At 34.8% G+C, this 25,391-nt stretch overlaps 1 protein-coding gene across 1 annotated transcript in view; it reads left to right on the forward strand.

The window, feature by feature from the left end:
* Positions 1-25,391, forward strand: part of LOC129228663 (cubilin-like) — a 240,137-nt gene that overhangs the window by 14,175 nt on the left and 200,571 nt on the right. Inside the window, exons 4-10 of the mRNA XM_054863347.1 lie at positions 956-1,124; positions 5,213-5,344; positions 7,462-7,557; positions 9,365-9,415; positions 13,152-13,264; positions 14,832-15,069; positions 17,169-17,353. Coding sequence (XP_054719322.1) covers positions 956-1,124; positions 5,213-5,344; positions 7,462-7,557; positions 9,365-9,415; positions 13,152-13,264; positions 14,832-15,069; positions 17,169-17,353 — 984 coding nt within the window. The remainder of the gene's footprint in view (positions 1-955; positions 1,125-5,212; positions 5,345-7,461; positions 7,558-9,364; positions 9,416-13,151; positions 13,265-14,831; positions 15,070-17,168; positions 17,354-25,391) is intronic.

Consider the following 25,391-nt stretch of genomic DNA (forward strand, 5'->3'; position numbering starts at 1 on the left):
TTTTTTGTGCAATCACGAATTGCTTATTGTTCTCACTTGACGGTTTTGATGTCTTATGATTTTATTTCCCCCCGCCTCCGTCTGCAGCACCCCCCCCCCCCCTGTCGGCCGGCTCCTCCCGATGCTGATCCTCTAGCAAAAACCGTCTCTAGGTTGAGTCCATATCCTACAAACACACGCATACATACACACACGCATGCCTACACACATGAATGCCTACACACTGTCACATACATATATACACACATACATACACGCGCATACATATACACCTACACACATACACACGCATACATATATACCTACATATACACACATACATACATACACACACTCATGCCTGCTCACACAGACACAAACACGCCTACATACATACCCACACTCGTGATTGCGAAAAACATAGTTTGAATTCCAAATGTCGAAATTCAAATTATTATTTTTTTGCATTTTTGCTATCTATTGTACGTTAGGTTTATTGTACAAGCTTGCTTATTTGGTTTCCGCTGCTAAAACATCGCGATAAAAAGTCCAATTCCAACATTTCCCTATTAGTGTAGAACCAAAAACACGTTTCTTCAAATATCTCGTAAACTCATTTCTGCAGATACTGCCGTTTAACTGTCCACGTCAGTACAGTTCAACTTATAAATGACTGGTGAATGAACTACCTGAGAAAAATAAACAGATGGCATGAAAATCTGTTGGTCGGTTAGATTGTTCACAAAAAGCTGATACGGACTCGAGAAAAATAGGCAAATGCTATCAAAACTACGTTGGAACCTCAGAAGGAGGCTCATAAAGTCATAATTGCTCTCAATTAGTGTTCCAGCAATTTTTGAAGTAAGACCAGAAAGCAAGTTACAGATAGAAACATTAGGTTCTTTCAAACACTTACTACTTCTTCAGTTTATGTGCTTCAGCTGAAATTTTTAGTGAAATAATTCTTATTTTTTAGTCGAAGTATCGTTGCATTTGTGACGCTGGCTGGACCAATTCTGCAAGAACTGGTATGTGCACGAAAGATATTGACGAATGCCAAGAGGCCGAGATCAGGTGTTCAGTTAATCCTTTGGTTGTCTGTCTCAATATCCCAGGAAGCTTTCTTTGTGGGCCGTGTCCTCCTGGTAAGTATTTTTTAAAACATTCCATCTATAAATCAATATTCATACTTATTTGTAACTTTAGATAGTTCGCATTAAACTGTTTGAACAAAATTGAAAACGCCATCAGCCATATGGTATGCGATAGCAAAAACTGTAAACGAAAAAGTTTTTTCTTTTTTTCAATTGCTTGCACAGATTTATAGTTACTTTATTTTTGTTTTATTGAGTGATTGAAATTTAAATATTTTATGTGCAATAAAAGAAGCATTTCTTGAGATACGACAGAAACCAAACATTTTCCCAAAATGTCTTTGCGATTGCGACTATTAGCTCATTTTTTGAATTGACAAAATGTTTCTTTGTAATATCGAGACACCTGCCTGTAATTCTTTTGCTATGGAATTTTAATGTTGTCATAATGTCGCACCCCGGCAAAGAAAGTGACACAATTCAAAAAAAATGAAGAACGAACAGCAATTGAAAATAAATTACTTTTAAATAAAAAAACCGCCTTCAAAAAATACCCAGGAACTAAAAAGCAAAAAATAACTGATTACACTTACATTCTATTTCCTACCCAAACATAGAAATGAAATTTGTTTTACAATTCCAGTACAAAAATTAACTAAACTAAACACCGAATTATAAAATAAACACCGATTTAAATTACTATACAATGAATTATTTTAAATACCTAACTAATTATATACGATCTCTTAATTTTTAATAACCTTTTGAAGTCGGGGCCTCCTATAAACAACTACATAACGTAACTGACAACCCACCGAATCCTGAATTAAACACTAATTTAACACTCCGTCGGGCGCAATATGTTGTACAACATGATCGGGCGCATTGAGCCTGGGAAGCACACTTTGATCTACTGATCTTTTCTACGCATGTTCACATTTTCTTACGAAAAAAATGTCAACTACAAACACCAAAGAAAAGAAATAAAAAAATTTCATGATTTTCGAATGTAACAAGTTTATTTGAGAAAATGAATATACATTTTTCCATAAGCTATTGAGGGCGCGTGGCTAACTAAAGAATTCGATGTGTGCCTAATAGATCCGTTGCGCCCGACGGAGTGTTAAGTATACGCGAAATTAGTCTTTAAAACTAAACCTACTCAGTTACGTTAGGTAGTAGTTTATAGGAGGGCCCGACTTCAAAAGGTTATTAAAAATTAAGAGATCGTATATAATTTGTTAGGTATTTGAAATAATTCATGTATAGTAATTTAAATCGGTGTTTATTTTATAATTCGGTGTTTAGTTGATTTTTGTACTGGAATTGCAAAATAAATTTCATTTCTATGTTTAGGTAGGAAATAGAATGCAAATGCAATCGGTTATTTTTTGCTTTTTAGTTCCTGGGTATTTTTTGAAGGCGATTTTACTTTTTATTTAAAAATAAGTTATTTTTTGCTTTTTAGTGGTGTAAATAACACGACGAGCGTCTCGGAGACTTCCGACGACTGTGAAGAAAGCCTTTTTCAAATGCGTAACGTACAAAAAAATTGTCTTCTTCATTTGTTTAACTTTATCAAAGTTTGCTTTCCAAAAGCAAATGCACGAGACACAAAAAAAAAAAAATAAATAAAAATAAAAATAAATCGCTTTAAGTTTAAATTTGTAAAATTGTAAATTTTAGAATTGTAACATTGTAAATTGTAATTTATGTTTCGCAATTAGTGTCATGCAACTCGTGATAAAAATCGCATGTTTCTTCACATGGCCCCACTATTGATGAAGATTAAAAATTCCACTAGAATGAATTTTATGTTTGCTTCAGAGAATCCTTAATTCAAAATTTTCATGACCATTACTCTTAATAATATGTATTTTTAGACTTTAACTATAGGTATAGAAAGTATAAATCTTTGTTTTATGGCCTTTGTTTATCAATGGGATTTATATTTAATCGTTTGTGAGGGAAATTGCATGAAATTTATTGTTTTACCCTTAACTTTTCCCTAAAAAACAATTAGGGTAAATCAAAGATTTGGAACCTAAGTTAGACCACCCCTAAACAAAACCACCACTAAACAAAAAAAAAAGCATAAAAACCGGTTCACTAAGTGAGACGATATACAAAGTTAATAAAGTACAAATCGATTTAAATATGAGTATGATATTTGAAGAGTTCCTTCAATTTCATCAAACCTGAACTTGATTAACATTAGGAACTATACTGTTTTAAACAAAAAAAAGACTTTTCCTTATCGGCACGGGCGTGCAGAGAAATTTTGGAGCCCATCACAAATGACTTTTCCGGGCCCCTCTCCATATTGTTTACCCCTATATTTCACCGTTAGTTACAAAAATATTGGGCCCCCTCCAGGCTCGGCCCGGGGCCAACAGGTGTCCCTCCCCCCTCCCTGTATACGCCCCTGGGTACAAGTGTCTTCGAGTATTTATGGAACATTGTACAAAGGAAAAACAAATCCGACGAGTTCAGAACCTCCTCCTTTATTTGAAGCCTGCTAATTAATATAACCCTAATTTCAAATTGAACTGGCGGCATCGTGAAATAGTAAATCTAGAATATTGGTCAAACTTCAGAAATCATACACAGTTATAACTTATACTATTAGAATATAAATTAAATCTTGGGGGAGGGGTGTTCTGTATTCAATTCCCCCTCAATTGAACACTAAATATATTTAAAAATTGGTATATTATATAAAGAACTTTATATTTTAGGGCCTAAATAAAGTTATTTATTAGTAAATAAAATATTTAGGTAATTGATTCAACTATTAAAGTAGCAAAATATATTTAAATTACTGCTTTGCTACGCAGTAATAAATACATTAGTAACACCTATAATAAAAAATTACCATGCTGCGCAGCGTTGAAAAAATTAATCATCCATGTGCCGCGAGAATTAAATATCGTTCAAGAGAGCCAAAACCTTAGGTGTGAAAATTCACCGATCACAGCAACACCACGTGATGGTGACGTATGAAATTTAAAGTTTCTTGGATTTCTCCGAGACCCCTTATCAGATCCAGACCAAATTACAATGGGACCATCTGGGAAGTATACCCTTCCAAACAAAATTTTTTCTCAAATCAGTCCAATAATTCGAAAACACACATAAAAAGCCGCAATACGAAATCATAACCTCCTTTTTTGATGTCGGTTAAAAAACCAAGATTTTACGCAATAAAGGATTTTGTCTGAAGTGTTCCAGTACATGCAAACATTTATAATGTGATGTTCATTGGTTAGTTTTGTTGACCTAAATTAGCAACGCATACTTAAAGCTCGAAAACTTTACTCCCGAAAGTATGAAACTTTATTTGTGTGTCACTATCGACTATATTGTTTTTACGCCACGACGCACCGGTTATGTAAGCTAACTTTGTGCGAGTTTTATGGCAAGGATAAGCATTCAATTCAGATTTTCAATCAATGTCAATCCCCCCCAACTCCTCCTTCTTTTTTTTTTTTCAAGCTTTGAATTGTGTCTCTGTCTTTGATGGGGTGCAATGTGTTTAACTTGTCTCACAAAGGTAAATAAATAAATCTTTACTAATAATAAAGCTGAAAGTCTCTCTGTCTGTCAGGATCTCTAGTTGTCCGGATCTCTGTCAGGATCTCTGTAACGCGCATAGCGCCTAGACCGTTCGGCCGATTTTCATGAAATTTGACACAAAGTTAGTTTGTTGCATGGGGGTGTGCACCTCGAAGCGATTTTTCGAAAATTCGATGTGGTTCCTTTTCTATTCCAATTTTAAGAACAAAATTATCATAAGATGGACGAGTAAATTACGAAATTATTATAACGTAAAACCGTAACATGGGCACAAGCCAATTGGCGTGCAAATTCACCATACATTATTTGTAAATATAAAAGGCGAACCAAAAGACTTTTTAATTTCCTATTACGGGCAAAGCCGTACGGGTACCACTAGTAAAGAAATAAAATAATAGTTTCAAAAATTGGTATTACACTCGCAATAAAAATCAATTCTTCCTTTCCAATAAATTTCGTCACTACAGTAAGCGGCTAATACAGTAGTTCCTCGTAAAAACGCATGTTTCTATTGCTCCGTGTGTAAGTGGATATATAGAAAAGATGTAAACTTTCTCTTTCAGGTTACACAGGAAGTGGTAGAAGGTGTACGGATATTAATGAGTGTGAGTACCAAAATGGAGGCTGCTCTACGAATCCCTTTGTCCAGTGCACTAACACCATGGGATCCAGAACGTGTGGACCTTGTCCTCCAGGTGAGTCAATAAACGAATCTCCCTCTATATACAAAATTAACGTATGTTTGTGAGTGTTTATTCATTACAGAAATCCACAGATTACGTCGGATGTTTTCTAAATTTCGCACAGAGGTAATTTGATGCTCAGGAATTCGCATAAGGGATTGGGGGATATTCTATTAAATTTCCAAAGTTTACGTCGGATCTTTGCCAAATTCAGCACAGAAGTCCTTTGATGCTCAGTAATTCACATAGAGGTTTTCACGAATGAAAATCCGCAAAACGGAATGTTTACGGTACCTATTTACGGAATGTTACGGTGTACCTATTAATACCAATGGCAAATCGAAAAAGATAAAAATTTAAAGTTTTGAGTGATAAAATTGCTTTTCCCTACACGTTGACGGGAAATTTGACACCATTTTTTTTGTGTGTGTGTTATTTAAACTGGTTGTTGAACATGCGTCACTTGACACAACTTTTATTTTCAAGTTAGACCGTGCAGTTCCGGGCAACGAAGCTGTAGTTGGGGCAAACCTAATCTTGTAATCTTAGAGCAGGAAAGCTGATGCAAAGAGCCCAAGTCACGTGACCGACGCATGCTTGACACGTTTTGCGTGAAATAGCGAAAGAGAACTGATTTCCTCCAATGCTTTGCTTTAAAATCTATCACGTGACTTGGGGTCTCTGCTTTACGAAAGAAAGTGTTCACTCCCACCGCTTTATCTCTTCTCAATGGTCGTAATGGTGTGATTAGGATCTGCGTAGCCTTCACGGTTCTGCCAGGTTAGGTTTGCCCCAACTACAATTAAGCTTTAAAATCTTTCAGGTTATCGTTGAGGAGCGAGACTAAAGGCAAAATGCCAGTTGTGCTCCCCATTCTTAGAATTTCAGTTTTTCATTCGTAAGCTATTCTACCTCTTAAGCAGGAAGGACGTATCTCATTTTTTTTACTACGCTTATTTTCTCATATGAGGATCATTTGATAAATCTCACTGGAATTATGAATATTTTAGATTTAACTAACTAACAATGAATAATGGAAAAATAAATTGCAAGCATAAAAAGTGGTATCTAGAAGCATTATGAGTGCTTTTTAGCCTACTTTCCCAGTAAAAACAAAGAAGAAAAAAGCATGAAAGAAGGCTTAATACATCTTAAAAATATCCCGAAAAACAAAAAAAGTCAAAAATAAATAAAATAGTTAGATAAATATTGAAAAATTAAAAATTGGAAAAAGTAGGGTATTGAGATGGGGAAAAATGTCTGTCGGTCTGTCTGTCTGTCCCCCCTAATAACTTTTGAATGAATAGTCCGATTCGAACAAATTTTTTTTTTTTGTTAGAAAATGATTGAGTCGGAGTCAAATATCCGATTTTTGGATATTTGACTGCGACTCTCTTATCCCAAAAGGAGATTGACTCCGACTCCGCTGCTGTGGTTTTAACTGTGAAATAATTATTGTTGATATGACTTGTTTTTATTTTCACCCTAAAGTTTTAATTTAGGTATTCAGTTTTCGGCGAATAAACTCGAAGTCATTTATGGTAAAGATATGCGCAGACTATTTTTTTTTTTTTTTTTTTTTTTGACAATGAAAATTATTTCTTTAAGTTGACATTTTATTGTTTTTATTTATTTTGGTAAGTGCGCTTAAAAAATTATTTTTGGCAACAAAGGAAAAAGAAACGATTTTTTTATATGATGTATTTATTTTAATGAACTTATTATTTTTTCGTTTTAAAAGCTGTTAAAGATTATTTTATTTAATGGAAAGAAAGTTTTTAATGGAAGGAGTGGAAGCTTTGTTTAAAAGGTGCTGCTATTTTATTTGTTCTTTTTTTTTAAAGAAAAGAAGAATATTTTATTCCTAGAAATCAGCTTAAAATATTTAAAAAAATATGTTTGAAAAAATTTGCGATTTTAGCTATTTTTGAGAATATTGATCAGGTACTAAAAAGTAGTTGGGTATACGGGAAAGTAGGCTCGTTTAGTTCTAGACAGAACTTCTTGTTTTAAACTAATACTACACTTTATTCTTAATAATTCGAGCCTAAGTTTACTGGGCTGTAATGGTATTTAATTTTAATAAAAATATTTAAATTTAAATGTGAGTAATTCTGTTTACTTTTTAGGTTATATGGGGAATGGCGTGCAATGTAACTTTGTAGGGGTGTGCAGCATTGCCAGAGGAGGGTGTCACCCCTTGGCGAGTTGCATAGAAAATTCAGGTAAGATTGAAAATACCCTGTAATGTTTACTTAAGATCTAATGAATTAAAATGCACATAAATTAAAACGATTTAAACTAACAACACTTGTTAAATATTTGTAGAATTTTAAATCCGATTAAGCTTGAAGTGGGGAAAAATTGCTAGATATTTAGGTTCTGACCAGAAAAAGTACGATCGTGTAACAATGGAAAAAAAAAAAAAAATTAGTTGCATTCGGAAGATCATAACAAACAAGTTCCTGAATGCAAAACCGATTTAAGAATGCTATGCTTCATCCACGCAATGTACAGGGCGTCCTAAAAAAGACTTTGTTTTTAAAAATTTATAACAGGAAGAAGGTAAATCATAAAAAAAAAATAATTCTTGCAGAAAATTCATGTGGTTGCCGTAAATTATTTCCCCCCGAGTTCCAAATGTTAATTTTTTCCAACAGATGGCGCTACAGATAGTAAGCCAGTGAATCAAAAAAAAAAAAAAAATATATATATATATATATATATATATATATATATATATAGAAAATTACATTATGATTTTTCGAAAACAATGAACAAAAGAACAAAACAATAGTTTCAAACAATCATCGCCTGTAATCCCATGTCGCAATAGGAGGAAAAATTGGTGAATTTCAAATCTTAATTTTTGACTTACCGGCTTACTATGTGCAGCGCCATCTATTGAAACATTTTTGAACTAAAATTTGGAACGCTGCGGGAAAAAAAATTAGCGTCTGCCACATGAATTTTCTGCAAGAATTTTTTTTTTTATCATTAACCGTTTTCCTGTTACAAATTTTTAAAAACAGTTGGTCTTTTTCAGGACACCCTGTATAAGAGCAATGTTTGATAGCATTAATCTCATAAGAGTCTTCTTACCATTTCAAATCCTCTCTCGTAAAGGTGGCTAGAACTAACCAGCTAGACTGTGTGACCTTAACCTCCTTCAGGGATGTTTGAAATCTCTGGTTATAAGGAGGTAACTCAACGTATTATTGGTCATATCGCAGAACAACTGGGTGAATAGGTAGGTGACTGAATATTTTGTCAGGAGAACAGCTCGTGGCTCGTAGGGATAATAAGAATGAAGTAGCCCTTTATACTTAAAAAAAAAAACATTTATACATCGCGCAGGCCTTTTGTAGTTATTTATATTTCTTTTAAAATATTCATCGTGTCCTGCTTGTGGGAGACATTCTCCTCAAATATTTGATCTCTTTAATAATTGGCAGACACCCTCCTCAAATATTTAGTCTCTCTAATTATTTTCAGACAACCTCCTTAAATATTAGGTCTTTCTAATAATTGTCAGGTATTCTCCTCCAATATTTAGACTTTCTAATAACTGTCTGGCATCCTCCTCAAATATTTAGTCTTTCGAATAATTGTCATACATTCTCTTCAAATATTTAGTCTTTCTAATAATTGTCACACATCCTCCTCAAATATTTAGTCGTTCTAATAATTGTCTGACATTCTCCTCAAATATCAAGTCTTTCTAATAATTGTCAGGTATTCTCCTCCAATATTTAGACTTTCTATTAACTGTCTGGCATCCTTCTCAAATATTTAGTCTTTCGAATAACTGTCATACATCCTCCTCAAATATTTAATCTTTCTAATAATTGTCATACATCCTCCTCAAATATTTAGTCTTTCTAATAATTGTCAGACATTTTCCTCAAATATTTAGTCTTTCTAATAATTGTCAGGTATTCTCCTCAAATATTTAGTTTTTCAATAATTGTCAAACATCCTCCTCAAATATTTAGAATTCCTAATAATTGTTATTATTTCTAGCAATTACAGGTACTTATCGAGAATGCCGTTGTCCCCCTGGGTACGTCGGGAACGGAGAAGGTCTGAATGGTTGTGTTCAGTCTCAGGGCATGAGTTGTATCAACAACCCTTGTGTGCATGGAACTTGCCAGGTAAGACATAATGATATGGCACCCCCTGCAAACAAAGTGACAAAACTTTGGGAAAAACGTCCCATTTATTGTATTAAAGTTTAAATTGAATGCTCGTTCGTGAAACAAAACTCGCACAGCGTGGTGGCGTAAGAGCGATATAATGTATAGTGGCACATCACTAAAATTTCATAATTTTGAAGAAAATTTTTCGAACTTTAAGTATGCATTATTAGTTAAGACGGCAAAAACGAACTAGTAACGAACCACCATAATGGTTTCGAGCGTATTGTAATATATTAGACTGAATCGCTTAAAACTACTATTGCGTGAAACCTTGATTTTTCACAGTACTTTTTCTTTAAGTTGTGTCAATTTCCTTGCCGAAGCCTATGTAATATTGTTACTTTTTGTAATCTTAACAGTTATAACCATTGTCAGTGCACCATCCATATCGTATTACTGCTGAGTGTGGTTGTTTTCTTCAGTCAAAAGTACTACTTTTAGTCACTGAAATTGATAGAATAAGCAAAAAACAAAGTAAAAATTAATAAATAACATCGAGAAAAAACTTTCATTTTCTGAACGCTTAATTTTAAATTAATTTTTAGGAATGTCCAATTTTGAAAATAACGTGGTCTTTATGCCGACACAAATGATGTATTTTGGCGTATCTGTCTGCAGCGTTTCTACGTTATGATAATCAAGACGCGAATCAAATATTGTGTTCTACGCTTGCTATCGACCATATCGTTGCCAGTACACGTGAGTAAAGAAGCGAATTAAATATTGTGCTCCGTGAATGGCATGAGTGAATGGCATTTCATCATTTATGATGTCATCGGCAGAAGCGTAAACAATGAAACTGCACCGATTAAAGTAATTTTCTAAAAATATTAAACTTCGTCAAATTATTTTTAAAAAAATCGTTAGATCTTATGTTTTGCAGCATGCTCTTTCAGGTTGCGTTCGTTGAGCGCCCGGTAGCTTACCGGTCGGTTGATCACATGACAAATAATGACGTCAGCTCCAGTGCTTTAGCTGCGCTGACGTCATTGGCTCTCATGTGATCAACCGACCGGTCGAGCTCTTCGAACGCAAGCTCAGAGAGGAAAAAAAAAATTTTAACATTTCGGAACGACCCCATTCTGCTCAATATTATCGTAGATGTTTTGTAGAGTTCAGTGGCACTGCTAGTGAAAGGGGAGAGGCTTGGAGTCAAAAAACTCCTTCCAGAGATCTTAGTTTTAGCACACATTGCCAATCGTAATGAATAAGTTTATAAGTATACAAGGGTGGTTATGACCGAAAACACTTACTCAGAAGATAATTTTTTTGCTGCTTTGCTGGCAGTTTCGAAAACAAAGATTTGCGAAAAAATGGCGCAGAATTCAGCTGTGTTACGTGTTAGATGTTGTTCGGCCGATGTTTACTCGTATAACTCTTAAGACTTCAAGGCTATTGGGTATAACAAACATTAAACCCAAACCAACACAAACATAATATTGAAAAAAAGTGGGAAGTGATGACGTCCACTTTTGGACCACTCTGTACATAGCTCGAGTAGGTAGTCGTCCATTAAATACGCTAACTGATGTCCTAAAAAATTTGTTTTGCAAAATTTAGTCATCAATTTTTTCCCCTTCAAAGTACTCTCCTATGCACTTATCCCATTTTTTTTTCTACTCTTTAAAGCACCTTTCGAAATCCTCAGCCAGTTGACTTTTTAATTGTCTCGTCCTTTCTTGCTTTATTCAGTCCAAATCTTCCCAGTGATGTCTCTTCATCACAGTTTTGAAATTTGGGAACAGGAAAAGGTCGCAGGGTGCGAGATCTAGCGAAAAAGGAGGATGATCACGGATGGAGATTGAATTTTTTGCCGGAAACTGGCGAACAAACAATGCTGAATGTGCTGGTGCAATGTCATGGTGCAGGATCCATCCATCGACTTGAGTCAAATTTGGTCACATACGACGCACACGATCTCTCAAACGTTTGAGAACTGTGATTTCATCAATATCCATGATTTCCTTAACCCCTTCCCGCTCGCTCCCGTGTCTATGCCGTGCTGGAGTTTCGAGCTAAATTTCTCCATCCCGTGATATTGCCGTGCTGGGGTTTGCAATATTAACGCGACGAAACTATTAAAACTAATTCATTTATTTTTCCCGGAGTACATTTTATTTCTCCTTTTATACACTAGATGGCAGCACCAGTCCATTTCAAATGTAATTGCTGATTTTAAATGTAATTGCAGAGATGAAGAAAGGAAATTTGGTACTAACTTACCAGACTGTGACGTTGGCCTCTGTGTCTCAAGCTTTGAAATTTACCACACGAGAAAATTTTACTTATCTTTACTTATATTACACAAAAGATGGATAAAATTCTTTTTTATTGTTTAAAAGACGTATTTCTTAAATTTTCGCTGCTTGCTTGTTGACTTTTCATAAAATTTGAATTTTTTTTTTTAAATTTCAATCTAAAAAATATTGAAAATGAAAAATTGAATGCACATGTTCTTCATACACTTTTTTATATCATTTTCTTAAATAAAAAATAGACACTTTTATGACCGTTTTCTTGAAAATTATCCGATTATTAACGGGTTAATTTCCATTTTCGACGAACAGGAAAACAAGGACAACAGAAACTAACATAACTTGCAACTTACGCGCCAAGCACTGACAGCTCATTAGTGTCAGGCAACTATCGCTGACAATTAATGGGACTATAGTTCGCGTCATGACCGCTAGATTGCATGAGTTCATGTATTTATTGGAGAGACTACGTATTTTGACATTCATTTTTCTCAAAATTTTTATGATATCTCATAGTTTATTTGATTGCAGGTTTTAGGCCAATCGTTCCATTGCGTCTGTGAAGCTGGGTACTTTGGTACACTATGCGATCAACAGACCAATTCGTGCCTCAGTTCCCCATGCCAGAATGGAGGTACTTGTTCTGTTACTGCCGGAGGATTCGCTTGCGCATGCGCTCGAGGATATAAGGGGCGTACATGTCAGGAGAGTACTGCTGGTAAGTTCATGAACTGTGCCTTATTTACTTACACTAACTGTGCTTTAAAAATATTATGACAATTTTGATAGTATCTATAGTTTGGCTTTGATAAGTTAAGCTACGGTCTTACTTAGCACACTTATTTTTTGGGAGTTCAGTGAAAAGGATCGTGTTTTTGGCGTGGATTTGAGTTTACATACTTTTGCAAAGGTAACGCATCTCAACTTAGCGCCAATTATCCATTCCTATTACTCAAAAATGAAGGGGGTTACTATTGTTAAGGTCATGGCTCAACTTCTCAGAGCCGCAGTGTATTTACATTTACATTACTACACTGTATTTACATAAACTAATAACGAAGTACAATTGAATTTCCTGTTGGTAGAGCATTAACAATGAATATGAGCAATAAATTCAAATTTTCCTGAAAATGACAAAGGGGCTCATTAACCTCGATTTTAATCGATTCGATCGAGTTTCATCTGGAAGTATCATAGCCAAAAATTTCTTTCTGGATGGATCAAAGGAAATTTATGGATGTGCTACTCGTAAATCCAAGTCCGAAGACTAAAACAGATTCTTCTACATACCTCTTGCTTTAATATTGAAGTGCTTATTTAAAAAGGTAATTCTTTAGTTAATTGTTTTTTTTTTTTTTTCAATAGCTTGTGGTGGTTATTTGACTGGTGACAATGGAACGCTCGAATTTCCTCAAGGGCAGCATTTGTACAATCATGGTGAAAGTTGTGCCTGGGTCATCACTGTTAATGAAACAAAGGTACGATTTGTATTATTTTTGTGGCGTTAAATGTAGGTATATTCACATATTTCCATTAAATCATGATTAGTCAATAATTATCATCACGAGTTTTTTTTTTTTTAAATCTTTAACTGAGCTTCCCAGTCAAAACCTGTAGGACTCGTTGGGGTGGAACATTTTTGACCATCCACTGCACAGCTCCGACCTCGCTCCTAGCGACTTTCATATGTTGCGGCATCTGAAGTCCTTCCTTGGAGGTCAACGGTACAAAGCGATGATGATCTGAAAGAACAGACTACATCATGGTTGATTACATAGGCGGTAACTTTCCACTAAGAGGGAATACAAAAACATGTACCATTTAATGAAAAATGCCTGGGGAATCTCGGGACTGTGTCGAAAAATAGTGTTAGGGGAATAATTGTGCAAGAAATTTCCTTACCTTGTCTGTACTTGTTTGTTTATATAAATATAATAAGAATATTAAAATATGAGTTGGGCAGTTCAAAGTGGAGAAATTGTGGCTCAAGGGTACCCTGAATGAGTGTAGTACAGGTAAATAAAAACTACTATTAATTTAAAAATTGAGAAAAGAACCCTACGCTGATTGCCAAGCTTATTTACTAAGATGAATTTCACGTCAGAACTTTGAACACATAAAAAAATTAAAATACCCTTATTTTCTTTTCTAGATAACATGGGAATGCACGGAAAATAAAGGATAATCAGAGATAATCAAGTTTGCTGGTAACAGAAGTAGAATGAAAAGGGAAAATTGAAATGTTTTTGTTTTAAAGCCTTTCTTATATACTACGATGAAATACAAGTATTTTGTTCGTTGGAAAATGGAAACTGGATCCAGATAAATTTTAATCTCTGAGCCTTCTTCCCTTGTCAGCCAACAATCAAATCGTTTCCGGTTGCGTGAAGAAAGGCATATAACCGTATTTAAAATTTGTAAAAAAAAAATTGGCAACACTTACAGATATATAATTTGAAAGTTCCAAACAAATTCTATCATACGCAGAAAAATTGCTTCTTTCGATTGGTACTAACAGTTTGTGTGCGACTAAATTTCCTCTACCAAAATTGCAAAACATGCTACTGTTCATTTTTTAACCAATACCTTCAATAATTATAGTACTGCAAAGAAGTGTACAGACAAGACAAAGAAAATTCTTGCACAAATATTCCCCTAACACTATTTTTCGACACAGCTCCCGAGATTCCCCAGGCATTTTTCATTGAATGGTACATGTTTTTGTATTCCCTCTTAGTGGAAAGTTACCGCCTATGTAATCAACAATGACGTAGCCTGTTCTTTCAGATCGTCATCGCTTTGTACCGCTGACCTCCAAGGAAGGACTTTAGATGCCGAAACATATGAAAGTAAGTCAAGAACACTTTCTGTCAAGTCCCCTTTTGAGCAAAAAAAGATTTATCGAAAATAGTTCATTTGCTTAGGAGCTACGATAGCACAGAAACACAAACACACACACAATTATGTCAAACTTATAAACTCCTTCTTTTTCTTTGCCAAAATGAAAATCATTTCATCTGTAATTGTTATGTACACTTCTTTTAGGTTATAGGAGTCCAATTTAGCAGATTTGAACTCGAATCGGGGCATAACTGTGCAAAAGATTTCCTACAGCTTCACGACGGTCCAAATTCTGCTTCGCGTGTGATCGGGCGATTCTGCGACTCCAATCTTCATGGGGAAACATTCAACACAACCCACAACCAACTTTTCCTGTGGTTCAGGTCTGACAAGACTATCTCCAGATCGGGGTTTACACTTAACTGGGAAGCTGTTGAACCGAGTAAGTCATTTCTTTTACTTGTAACTTATGTAAGCAAACCAGATTGTAACACTAGTAACACAGTAGCAAAAGTGGGACTCTTATGGGGAAAGTCGCATGAAGGTCACAAAAGGTGAGTGGAGTGTCATCCAAGTCTTGCAGCAATTTACTAGCGACAGTCCGTGGTGACTTCACAGCAGGGCATATTTGAAGGAAATTTAACTGTGTGGGCAACTCCAACTTCCTCAGGAGGGGGGGGGGGGGCTTGTAAATGTGCAGTTTATGTTAGTTGAATAATCGTCAAAAAAGATTTGGGGTGTGAAAATTGGAATTAGGGAAATTATTGCTAATGGTCGTTTTGTTCGATAGGAAAAGAGTGTAAAGAACATAAACGCTGTGACTCAGCGTTTAAAATAGTTCAAACAGTCACTGAGTTTTTGAATTTTTTTAATTTCATTCATTATAATACAAAATATTACAATACATTATATAAAAAAATATATAGAAACACATAACCGATGGAAATATTTAGGAAAATGTAGGTGGGAAATTTTATTTGACTGTGTGGGCAATTGCCCAAAAAAACCTCATTAAAATATGCCCTGCTTCAAGAGTGACACTGCAGTGAGATCTTCACAATGTTACAAACTGACAGAACACAAATTACTGTCTCTGCAGCGAAGCAGTGTCATAAAACACGTCCAAAATGTGTCACAACGTGACTCCTGTGTCACGAGCTTGTCCCTTTGTGGTTATGACAATTGTGACTTGTAGGGACGTCACTGCAAGTGTCACTTTACGCAACACTTTGTGCTTGCTATATGAGAAGGACGCATATAAGCAACCTTTACTCAGCTAGGGACTCTGTAATCGTTTTCTGACTCCAGATTGGCCAGTCAATGAAAAAGCATTTGACGTGTCCCACACTCCACGCGTCGCATGTGAACAATTTTCGTTCCACAGAAATTGTGAATTCACTTTTAAATGTTTTTAATCCTTTCTCTCTACCGTTTCGAGTAATGTCTAGAAAATCTTGTCTTGAAGTGAAACAATCCTTAGTACATGAAAAACAGGGGGTCAAAGGCCTTGGCTTGAACATTATTGCAATTCCTAATACTGCAGTATGTAAGGACCTTTTAACCCCTCCCCGAATCCCCGAATAATGTCTAGAAAATCTTGTCTCTTAGTAAAGCAATATTTAGTGATGAGAAACAGGGGTCAAAACCTCCTTCAAAGGCCTTGGCTTGAACGTTATTGCCATTACTAACACAGTAATATGCAAGGACATTTTAAATCCCCTCCAGAAAGTATATTTCGGCTGCGTAGATGTAGTTATACTCCTATCTACGTTTCAAGCAAAATGCAAGAATATTGAAGTTTTTTATTTTGTAACCGTGACATCCTTTTTTTTAACAAGTTAGGTGAAATTAAAAAACTTCCAAAAATCCGAAAATTGACAATTAATTACTTAAAGTTAATGTATTACAACGGATAGTTTCAGTTATTTCCTTTGAAAAAATTAATTGAAATGTAATAAACTCGCATTAATCGGCAACATTTGACCTTAAAAGCAACATTATATGTGCGGTAGTGGTCCCTAAATCGTTTTTTGCGAATATCTCTTGTTCTACTTGTCTGAATACCACGACATTTTGTATTATAGCTGCTTTTAGCCTTAAAAAACATTTATACAGCTAAAATAGGGTTTTCAATCGAAAATTTCAGAGTTTATGGTCCTTTTACTTCGCATATGGACCCTTTCTTTTCTTCCTAGCACATAGAATAGCCGAAGAGTGATCAATCTTTCGCTTTTTCCATTATGACTGAGCGAAATTTTTTAAATTGCCAAAAGAAAAGACAGTCTTAAACTAAGTATTTTAAGGTGTTGTTTGGAAAGTAACACATTTAAAAAATACATTTTCAACTGGAAAAGACTCAGAAATACATTTTTAAAAGTTACTTAAGAACACGAATTAAAGGAAATATAATTAATTTATATTTATCAAGATGAATGAAAATTTTCTTAACTTATAACCTTTTATTTTTAACAAAATATATTCACAGTTATTGTGTTAAAATTTAAACGAGTTTACTCTGTGAACGTATAATTCTTGTTTTAGGTTGCGGAGGATATTTGAATTCATCAGAATACGGTGCCATTAACTCTCCTGGTTACCCTGGTATGTATCCCAAAAATCGAAACTGCAGATGGATAGTACAAGTTCCTATTGGCAAGCGAATACAGTTTCATTTTGCCACACTCAGCTTGCAAACTCATGAAAATTGTTCTCTTGACTATCTAAAGGTAAGTGCTAGATCTTAAATTGAAAATCCAAAAATGTTCTTGAATGTTAAGCCAAAGTGTATGCGATACGTCTTCCACAATATAAAGGGTGTTTTTTTAGAGGTAGATAACTTTAGGTTCAAATAAAACACAGTTAAATGCTGTTAATTGCCATGAATTTTGCTTTATTCGAAAGATGATTCTCTACCATTTTTATTTAAATATGATTTCTGGCATATGGCTACCTCGGCTGGCTCGGCGAAAGTCCAATTGGAAAGTCCAATTTTCACACTTTTTGCAGCAATAGAGGCTCCAAGGCGTGAATCGTCTGTGGCTTATCGGTGCAGACCAGAGACTCCACATAGCCCCACAAAAAGTAGTCCAACGATATTAAATCGCATGATCTTTCAGGCTAATTCACGGGTCCATTACGCGAAATTATTCGTTCGCCGAACGTTTCTTTCAATAAATCAATTGTGACGCGCGCTGTGTGGCATCCCAGCTAGCACACGAACATTCGGCCAACGTTAGCTTATTACGTTAGACTAATGTCGGCCTCTTACGTTAGAACATACGTTAAAGTGCACCGTCGGAAAACGGTTATCCAACGATTGGTTTCCAACGTTATCTCAACATTTTTCCAGCGCTGTTCCAACGTAAAATGCAACGGTGAACCAACCAATTCCAAACGTTATTCCAATGTAAATTACAACAGTTAAACAACACTTCTTAACATTATCCCAATATAAATTTCGACGCTTATCCAACAATTTTCCAACGTTAGCTGCAACGTTTTAGACTGATTATTTTCCGACGCTATTCTGATGAAAAATCAACATTTAAGTAACTATTTCCCAATGGTATTGAAATTTAATATGCGCAAACTTAATAGTGTGCTACCTCAGATTGCTTTCCAGCCTATTTCATTTGAATTTTTTATTATTTTCCCTCATCAAATCAATATACTTTACCAAATATATATCAAATCATTATTATTTTACAAGCGTAGAAATAGAAATACTAAAAATTAAAAAAATATGCTGAAGCATGGAAATTCTTATATGCTAAAATAAATTAAAATATAGTTGCATCATATATAGTACCTACAATTTATGTGGCTTTTTGCCCTTTGTTTGTGACATCATAACCTTTATTGCTACCTCTGATTGCTCTCAAACCTGTTTCATTTAAAGTTTTTACTATTTTCACTCATTACATCAATATATTGTTTCAAAAAGTAAATATGCTAATAAAAAAAATACAATTTATCATTTCCCTATCATTTACAAACGTTTCAATAAAATATGAACAAAAATTAAGATATAATTCTTACCTTTTATTTTTCTGAATAATTACTCGAAAATTATCTTTATAAGTATACATTAGTTTCTTTTTTTCTTTTTCAGGAAATATTAATTACCAGCAAGGTTATTCTTAAGACAGAATAAAATCTTTGACTTTAAAATTCTGCCATGAAAAATAACCTAGCTTGTTTGAAGGTTCAATTTCGCTTTGACCTGAAATAAGAATTAAAAAAATAAATAAATAAATAAATAAATAAAAACATACGCATACACATTCAGTTAGAATCTTCATAACAATTAAAATGACGTGGGTTAAACTTGAATATCATGAAAACTACTTATTTTATTGTTTTGTCGAACTATTATACTCTCCCATTTCATTCAAAAATTCATGTTCATTGACTTTTTGTTTTTTTTTTTTTTTTTCATTTTAGTATTAGGAAAAGAATTTTAATGTATTTTATCCATCAACGAGAAAAGTTCATGCAAAGACACAATTTTATTTCTATGGTAAATTGCACATGTATTGTGCGTTTAAAATTACCAAAGCTAAACAAAGGAACAACATGAAATTCTAAAACGAATTCAAAGCATTCACAAAATTCTCTAAAAAAAACTAGTTAAAGCATCTATCAAAAAAAGAAAATCAGTTCGAATGAGCAAAAATTTCAAGAATTTCGATTCATCGGAGACCCCCCCCCCCAAAAAAAAAAAAAAGAGAAAATTCCCCTAGAAACAACCTCTTCCCAAAACCTCCTGCCAAAATGAATTTGTAGAAAAAAAATTATAGCAGTTTGAAACAAGAAAAATCTGGGCCTGCACAGCCACAATCATTTGTCGTGCTTGGAAAACAAATAAAAGTAGAATGCATTTAATAATCAAACACACACATACAAAAAAAAAAAAAAAAAAAAAAAAAAAAAAACAATGTTTTATCTTAGTTTTAAATATATTGAAAGAAAGAAAAATAGTTGGAAAAATGAATTGAATTACTTTGGAAGACTTTAGTACTTGTGAGATTGAACGACACTCGCCGTGAGCAAGTACGACACGTGTGAATGTGTATGTGACCCTGGAATGAAAAAGAAAATGGCTATGCCCCTGGCGCACACACTCCTCCCTCACCCCTTTTTCAAGTCCTGGGTTTCAACAAGACTGCAGAGGCGGGGGGGGGGGGGGGGGCTTATGGGACGCATTACGCACGCTTCGCAGAACACGCAAATCAGCAACCAGCTTACAATAAATGGGCGTAAATGTGAAACAGGTTTGATGGTTAGAAATAAGTTGGGAATGCGTTTAGTCGGATATAGGCAGTGGCGGATCACCGCATAGGCGCATGAGGCGCTAGCTGGGGCCTCCAGAAAAGCAGGGGGCCTCGGAGCTGCGAACTGGCCTATCCTCAAAACCAAAATTTTTGTTTTGAGAATTTGTCGTGGAAAGCTATAATTTTGAGTGGAAAATGTTCAAAACTCATGAAAATTGATATTTAATCATGAATTTTAGGCGCGGGCTAATTTCTTCCAATAGGGCCCCCTGAGTCTTAGGGGGCCCCTGGCTGGATTTTCCCTAGAGTTTGGATTTTCCTTTTTCTTCCCACAATTTCAGCATAAAATTGTCTTTGTAAAATACTCGACAAAATTATTCTGAAAAAATGCACAGTTAGTCTTGCCAGCAGGCCCTGCGTACCCGCAAACCGCGCAGTGCAGGGGGGGGGGACACGACCTAAAAGGGCCCAATGTCCCAAGAAATTGAAAAAATAATAATAAAAAAAAAATAAAAATACTGGCACTGAGTTTTTATTAACGGTACGAATGTACACACTGCTGGCCTCTGGGGAGTGGCCCTACAGAGTTTTTGCAGGGGGGCCCCAAAATTTATACATCTGGGCCTGATAACCAGTCGTCATTTTTGTGTCAGTATTATATCAATCCTCAAAATATACCAATCGTCATTTGTGCGATGCGATTACGCCCGAATCGGTGTTTTTCTAAATAAGGGGAGCAGGCAGCAGGATTTACAACATGGGTTGTAAAACTCGACCTCTTGGAATGGTCACTCTTCTTGACTAACAATTATATTCCCTTTCCTTATCTAGAATGCTGAAGGGAGAAGAGACAGATCTGTGGGGGGTCCAGATCGAAGTAGTTTTCACACGCTGGGCACAGCGCACAGCTGTGTTTTCCTGTGTTTTCTTTCTTTACTTTTTGCTAAATTTCCCACTTTCCTATCAGTAACCAACCCGTAACAAGATAGTTTTGTGACGTATTTAACTAAATAAGCGGTTTGGAAAAGGCGGGAATTTTTTCTTTTTTTCTTTCTTTTTTTTTTTTGGAGGAAGAACGAAGAAGTTATGTCATTTGCTGTTTTGATTTTGATTCACTCGTGCTCGTGCTTTTGCTCTGTGTCTTCAATCAACGACAAGACCGTCATTTCTTTTGAGATAAGTTGAATATGTTTTAATAATTATTTTATTTTTAGAATTATGCTGCAATCTTGGTGTTAAATGATAAATTTTGAAATATAATAGGCTACAATTAAAGTTGTACAAAGGTATTGCTTCTGAAAAAAAGAATATACTGTTAATTCTTCTTTAAATCATATTTCCATTACAGAGAAAAGAACCATTTGTCAATTCATTACAAATACGCTTTATAAACTTACTATAAAAATTTTAAAGAGTGTTCTCCTTCTTTCACTGGTGCCATTTGTTGTAATATATTTTACAATTTCAACTTCATTAAGATTGATTTACTTATTAAAGAAAAACGTTTTATATAAAAACTGTAGTTGTGGCAAACCTAACCTGACAGCGTCGTAATGCTATAATTAAGGTCTGCGTAGCTTTCTTAATGCTGCCAGGTTAGTTTCTCCCCAACTATTGAAGTGTTTCAGTTTTATTTTCAGGAGTGTACATCAACATTTGCCATGTACTAAAAAGCATGTTTTACGGCTTCAAAAAAAAAAATGATGGTAATGATTATATATATAAAAAAAACATAGGCTTTAAGATTTGCTTGAAAACTTCTGAAGAATTAGAATTTTCAAACATTAAAGGAAATTAAATTACGAATTTTGAATTTCAGAAGTATATAAATAATATTTCAGGAAAAGTAAAATATGAGAGTAAGAATTTCACTTGGATTTCTTCATAGTTGCGCACGCGCGCGCGCGCGAACTCATTATACTTTTCTCCTCATCACCCCACTTCTTAGCGTACGCCTTAGGATTACCACCAGGACTCCGAAAGCCGATGAACTCTTTGAATTTCAGAAAATATTCGAGCAAAGGTCCCCGAACAGACTTTCTTTAATATCATAAAAAAATTAAGTTTTTTAAACTACACTTAGAAAAAATTAAAATAGTATAGCCCCTGAATATAAAATGTTGCTGAAGTTTTTAGGACCATAATTTTGAAAAAAAAATTTCATGGAAGAGCCCCAGCACCTCTTTCCCGTAAAAATTGTTTATCATGTAAATTTTGTCTGCAATAGTGTTTTTGAAAGTTCAATTTTGAAATTGGAAAGGGGGGGGCAGAGAATTTATTTCGATCTACTTAAAAAAAAATGTTGGGGGCACTCCCTGGGCTCCATCCCTTACCCTAACGTTAATAAAATGGTCTATAATCGAGTTTTTAAGGTTTCAATTTCTACCACTTTCAGCTGAGACAACTTCACCTTTCTGTCCATAAACATCAGCAAAGAAAGTCTAAAATGGCGTTTTTAAACCTTCCAAGTTTCAAAAATTTTCCGGGGGAGAACCCCCGAACCCCCCTTTCCTTATCAGATTACAAGTTTTCTCTCTCTTCTTTTTGCTAAGTGCATCGCCCTCCTTAGACTTTTTTCTGATTGCACAACTGAATTATACTTGCATTGGTAAGCTGAGGAAAACTGGGATTTTGCTAAATGCCCAGGGTTAGGAATTGTCCTAAAATTCCTAAAATTTCTACAATGTTCACACTATATTCCCTACTTGTGTAGAAAAATAAAACTTTTCATTCTGATATGCCTATATTTTAAGACAATTAACTTCGTAGACCTTATTTTTTTTTTTTTTTTAAGAAAGAGAAAAACTTATGCTGCTGCTACTTTTTTTCTAGAGAAGGGGGAGGGGGTGCAGTTAACAAAAACAAATGCTCAATATAAAACTGTTTTATCTATACTTTCTAAATCTTGCAGTCATTCCTCTTCTACAAAAAAGCTATACAACAAAATAAGAACCCAAATGTAAGCACTTGGTTCAAAAAGCTTATTTAGAACAAAAGTTAAATGGTTCGTCCCCAGGTGGGAAGTAATTTTTTTTTTTTTAAGTGCTTATCTTGCGTTATAGTTTGAGCATTAGCTTGTTCTTCCAATACAAAGGCTCAGTTTGCTTTTATTTGTGTTTCTGTTCAGTGAAGTTGGATTATTTCTTGCACATATAATTTTTAAATTTAGTCACTAACTTTTTGTTTTAAAAATGTGAATAACAGTTTGTTTTATTTAAATGACATGGGAAACGAAATTCTCTTCCCTGTGGTTGAAAAAGCAGAGAGAAATAGATGCAAAATTAGCACATGATGCCATGCAGACAGGGATGAATTTAAAGCATTTTATTTTCACAGATATTGTCTCATGCTGATGCGGCGAGACATAAGAGGTTGACAAGTAGCTTGAAAAATCAAGCCGTATTTTAAATTCCATGTTCTTTGTCTTTTACTGAAAACATATTGGTTATAATGAAGCAATCCAAAGTTTTTGTTTCAATTTCACTCCAAGATAAAATTTCGTAAGCGGAGGTTTTCTTATAGTTTTAGTTGTGCCATAAAAAAGAATTATTCATTTGCGTCTTTAAATGATTTATCTGGAATTTACAGGGGTATTTTTGATGATTTTGAGGTATCAAAAAGTATCAGATTATCTGATAAAAAGAAAAATGCAATGAATTTTGGACTTGCACCTTGCACTCTGCTTTTAAACCCTCCTTATTAAGGACATTTTTTCAACAACAACAAAGCAAGTAAAGAAGCAATTGGACATATGTACATTTATTTTTATTTCATACTGATCACTGTGTTAAAAGAATAAAAGATTGAATGCATTGTATTGTAATTTTCAAGATTGAATTTGAAACGTTTTATCATCCACTGCGAAAATCAAGCTTATACATTACGTTTAAGTTAAAAAAAAAAAAAAAAAAAAAAAAAAAACTTGATATCTGTTGTCTTAAAATTTTATCAATATTGTATCCTAAAATTTTTGAAATCACCACTCCGACCCCTGTAAATGCCAGAAAGCGGGGCTCGGAGGATCTCTCCCCCTGTACTGACTAAATTACGTACAAATATAGTAGGCAAAATTTTTCACTGTATTTTTTTTTTGGGGGGGGGGTCAGAAATGTTGTTTTTTCAATTTTAAATAAGAATGTAACTGTCTCCCCCCCCCCCAAAAAAAAAAAGTTTGTTCGTTTATTCAAAAAATAAAAAAGTTATGATTTCCAGCATTGTTAATATTAGTAAGACTGTATCGTTTTTGTTTTGAGGGCCTTAGGATCAGGCTGCGCCTGGGGCCTCACAATCACATGATCCGCCACTGGATATAGGTTGGTTTTAAACCATCCTCCGATGCTTCAAATGATCGGATGAGCGTATGAAAAAACCAATATCTAACCAAAACATATTTCCAACCATTACGATGCATTTTCAACCTTTCTCCAACGTAAATCCGATGGTTTGTGCTACCTGGGATGTTGCACCGCCTTGTTGTCTATTCATGATGAAATAGCAAACCGAACTGAACACAAAACAAGTGACAACTATCAAAATGGCACACATATCAAACAGTGTTGCCAACTTAAAGTTCTATACCTCTAAAAAAAACACCCTTTACAATGCATACATACAATACAGTACATACACATGCTTTCCGTACTGTAGGGCAGCAACATTTTATACTTGAGTTGATTAAAATTGGTTTTCAGAAGTTACCTTCTAGGGTTTGGTCAACAACAGTGGTCACCAATATAGCAAACTAGCGGTAAATGATATCAACGTTTGACTATCCTTTGATAAAAATTAGATATCTGTAGAACCTTTATAACCCAATATTTTTAGATCTAGAAAAAGTCTCCGTAGCAAATGTGAATAGGGTAAGAGGTTGCATGTTCTTCATTCATTTACCTTATACTTGGTTTGGTTAATATATCGCGTGAATATGGCAAAAGAAACCCAATAAAACAACATGCAATACACCGCCAGCTCAGTCAATTCCAGCCGAGGACTGCAGTTTCGTGCTTATTAGCACTCATCAGCCCGGCATAGGACTAACCGAGCTGGAGGTGGAAAACCTCTTAAGGAAGCCAAGAGTGCCAAACAAACTGGTAGCTAATATAGAATTAGCACAGACCAGACGAGTGACCGAAGCAATGGTTCGGTTCAACTCGAAGATTGAGGGCAAGGCATGGTAATTTCAGTAAGTTACCGCCCTATAGCCCACCTCCAGCTCATTCATTTTCTATGTCGGTTTGATGAGTGCTGAAAAGCACGAAACTGCAGTCCTCGGCTGGAATTGACTGAGATGGCGGTGTATTTCACGCATTTCTCCCTTAGCCCTAGCTATAGGGTGGTAACTTACTGAAATTACCATTAAAACTAGTTGTTAAAGGTTATCTTCGTCTGCTTGGTTTATAAATTAATAAATTGTAGCATTTTCTTTAGTAACCGAAGTTTCGAATTACTACATTTACACAACTTTTAATGTATTCATTACTCAAAATAAAAG

Source organism: Uloborus diversus, chromosome 8, assembly GCF_026930045.1.
Source record: "Uloborus diversus isolate 005 chromosome 8, Udiv.v.3.1, whole genome shotgun sequence".
In the NCBI taxonomy this organism is placed as follows: Eukaryota; Metazoa; Arthropoda; class Arachnida; order Araneae; family Uloboridae; genus Uloborus; species Uloborus diversus.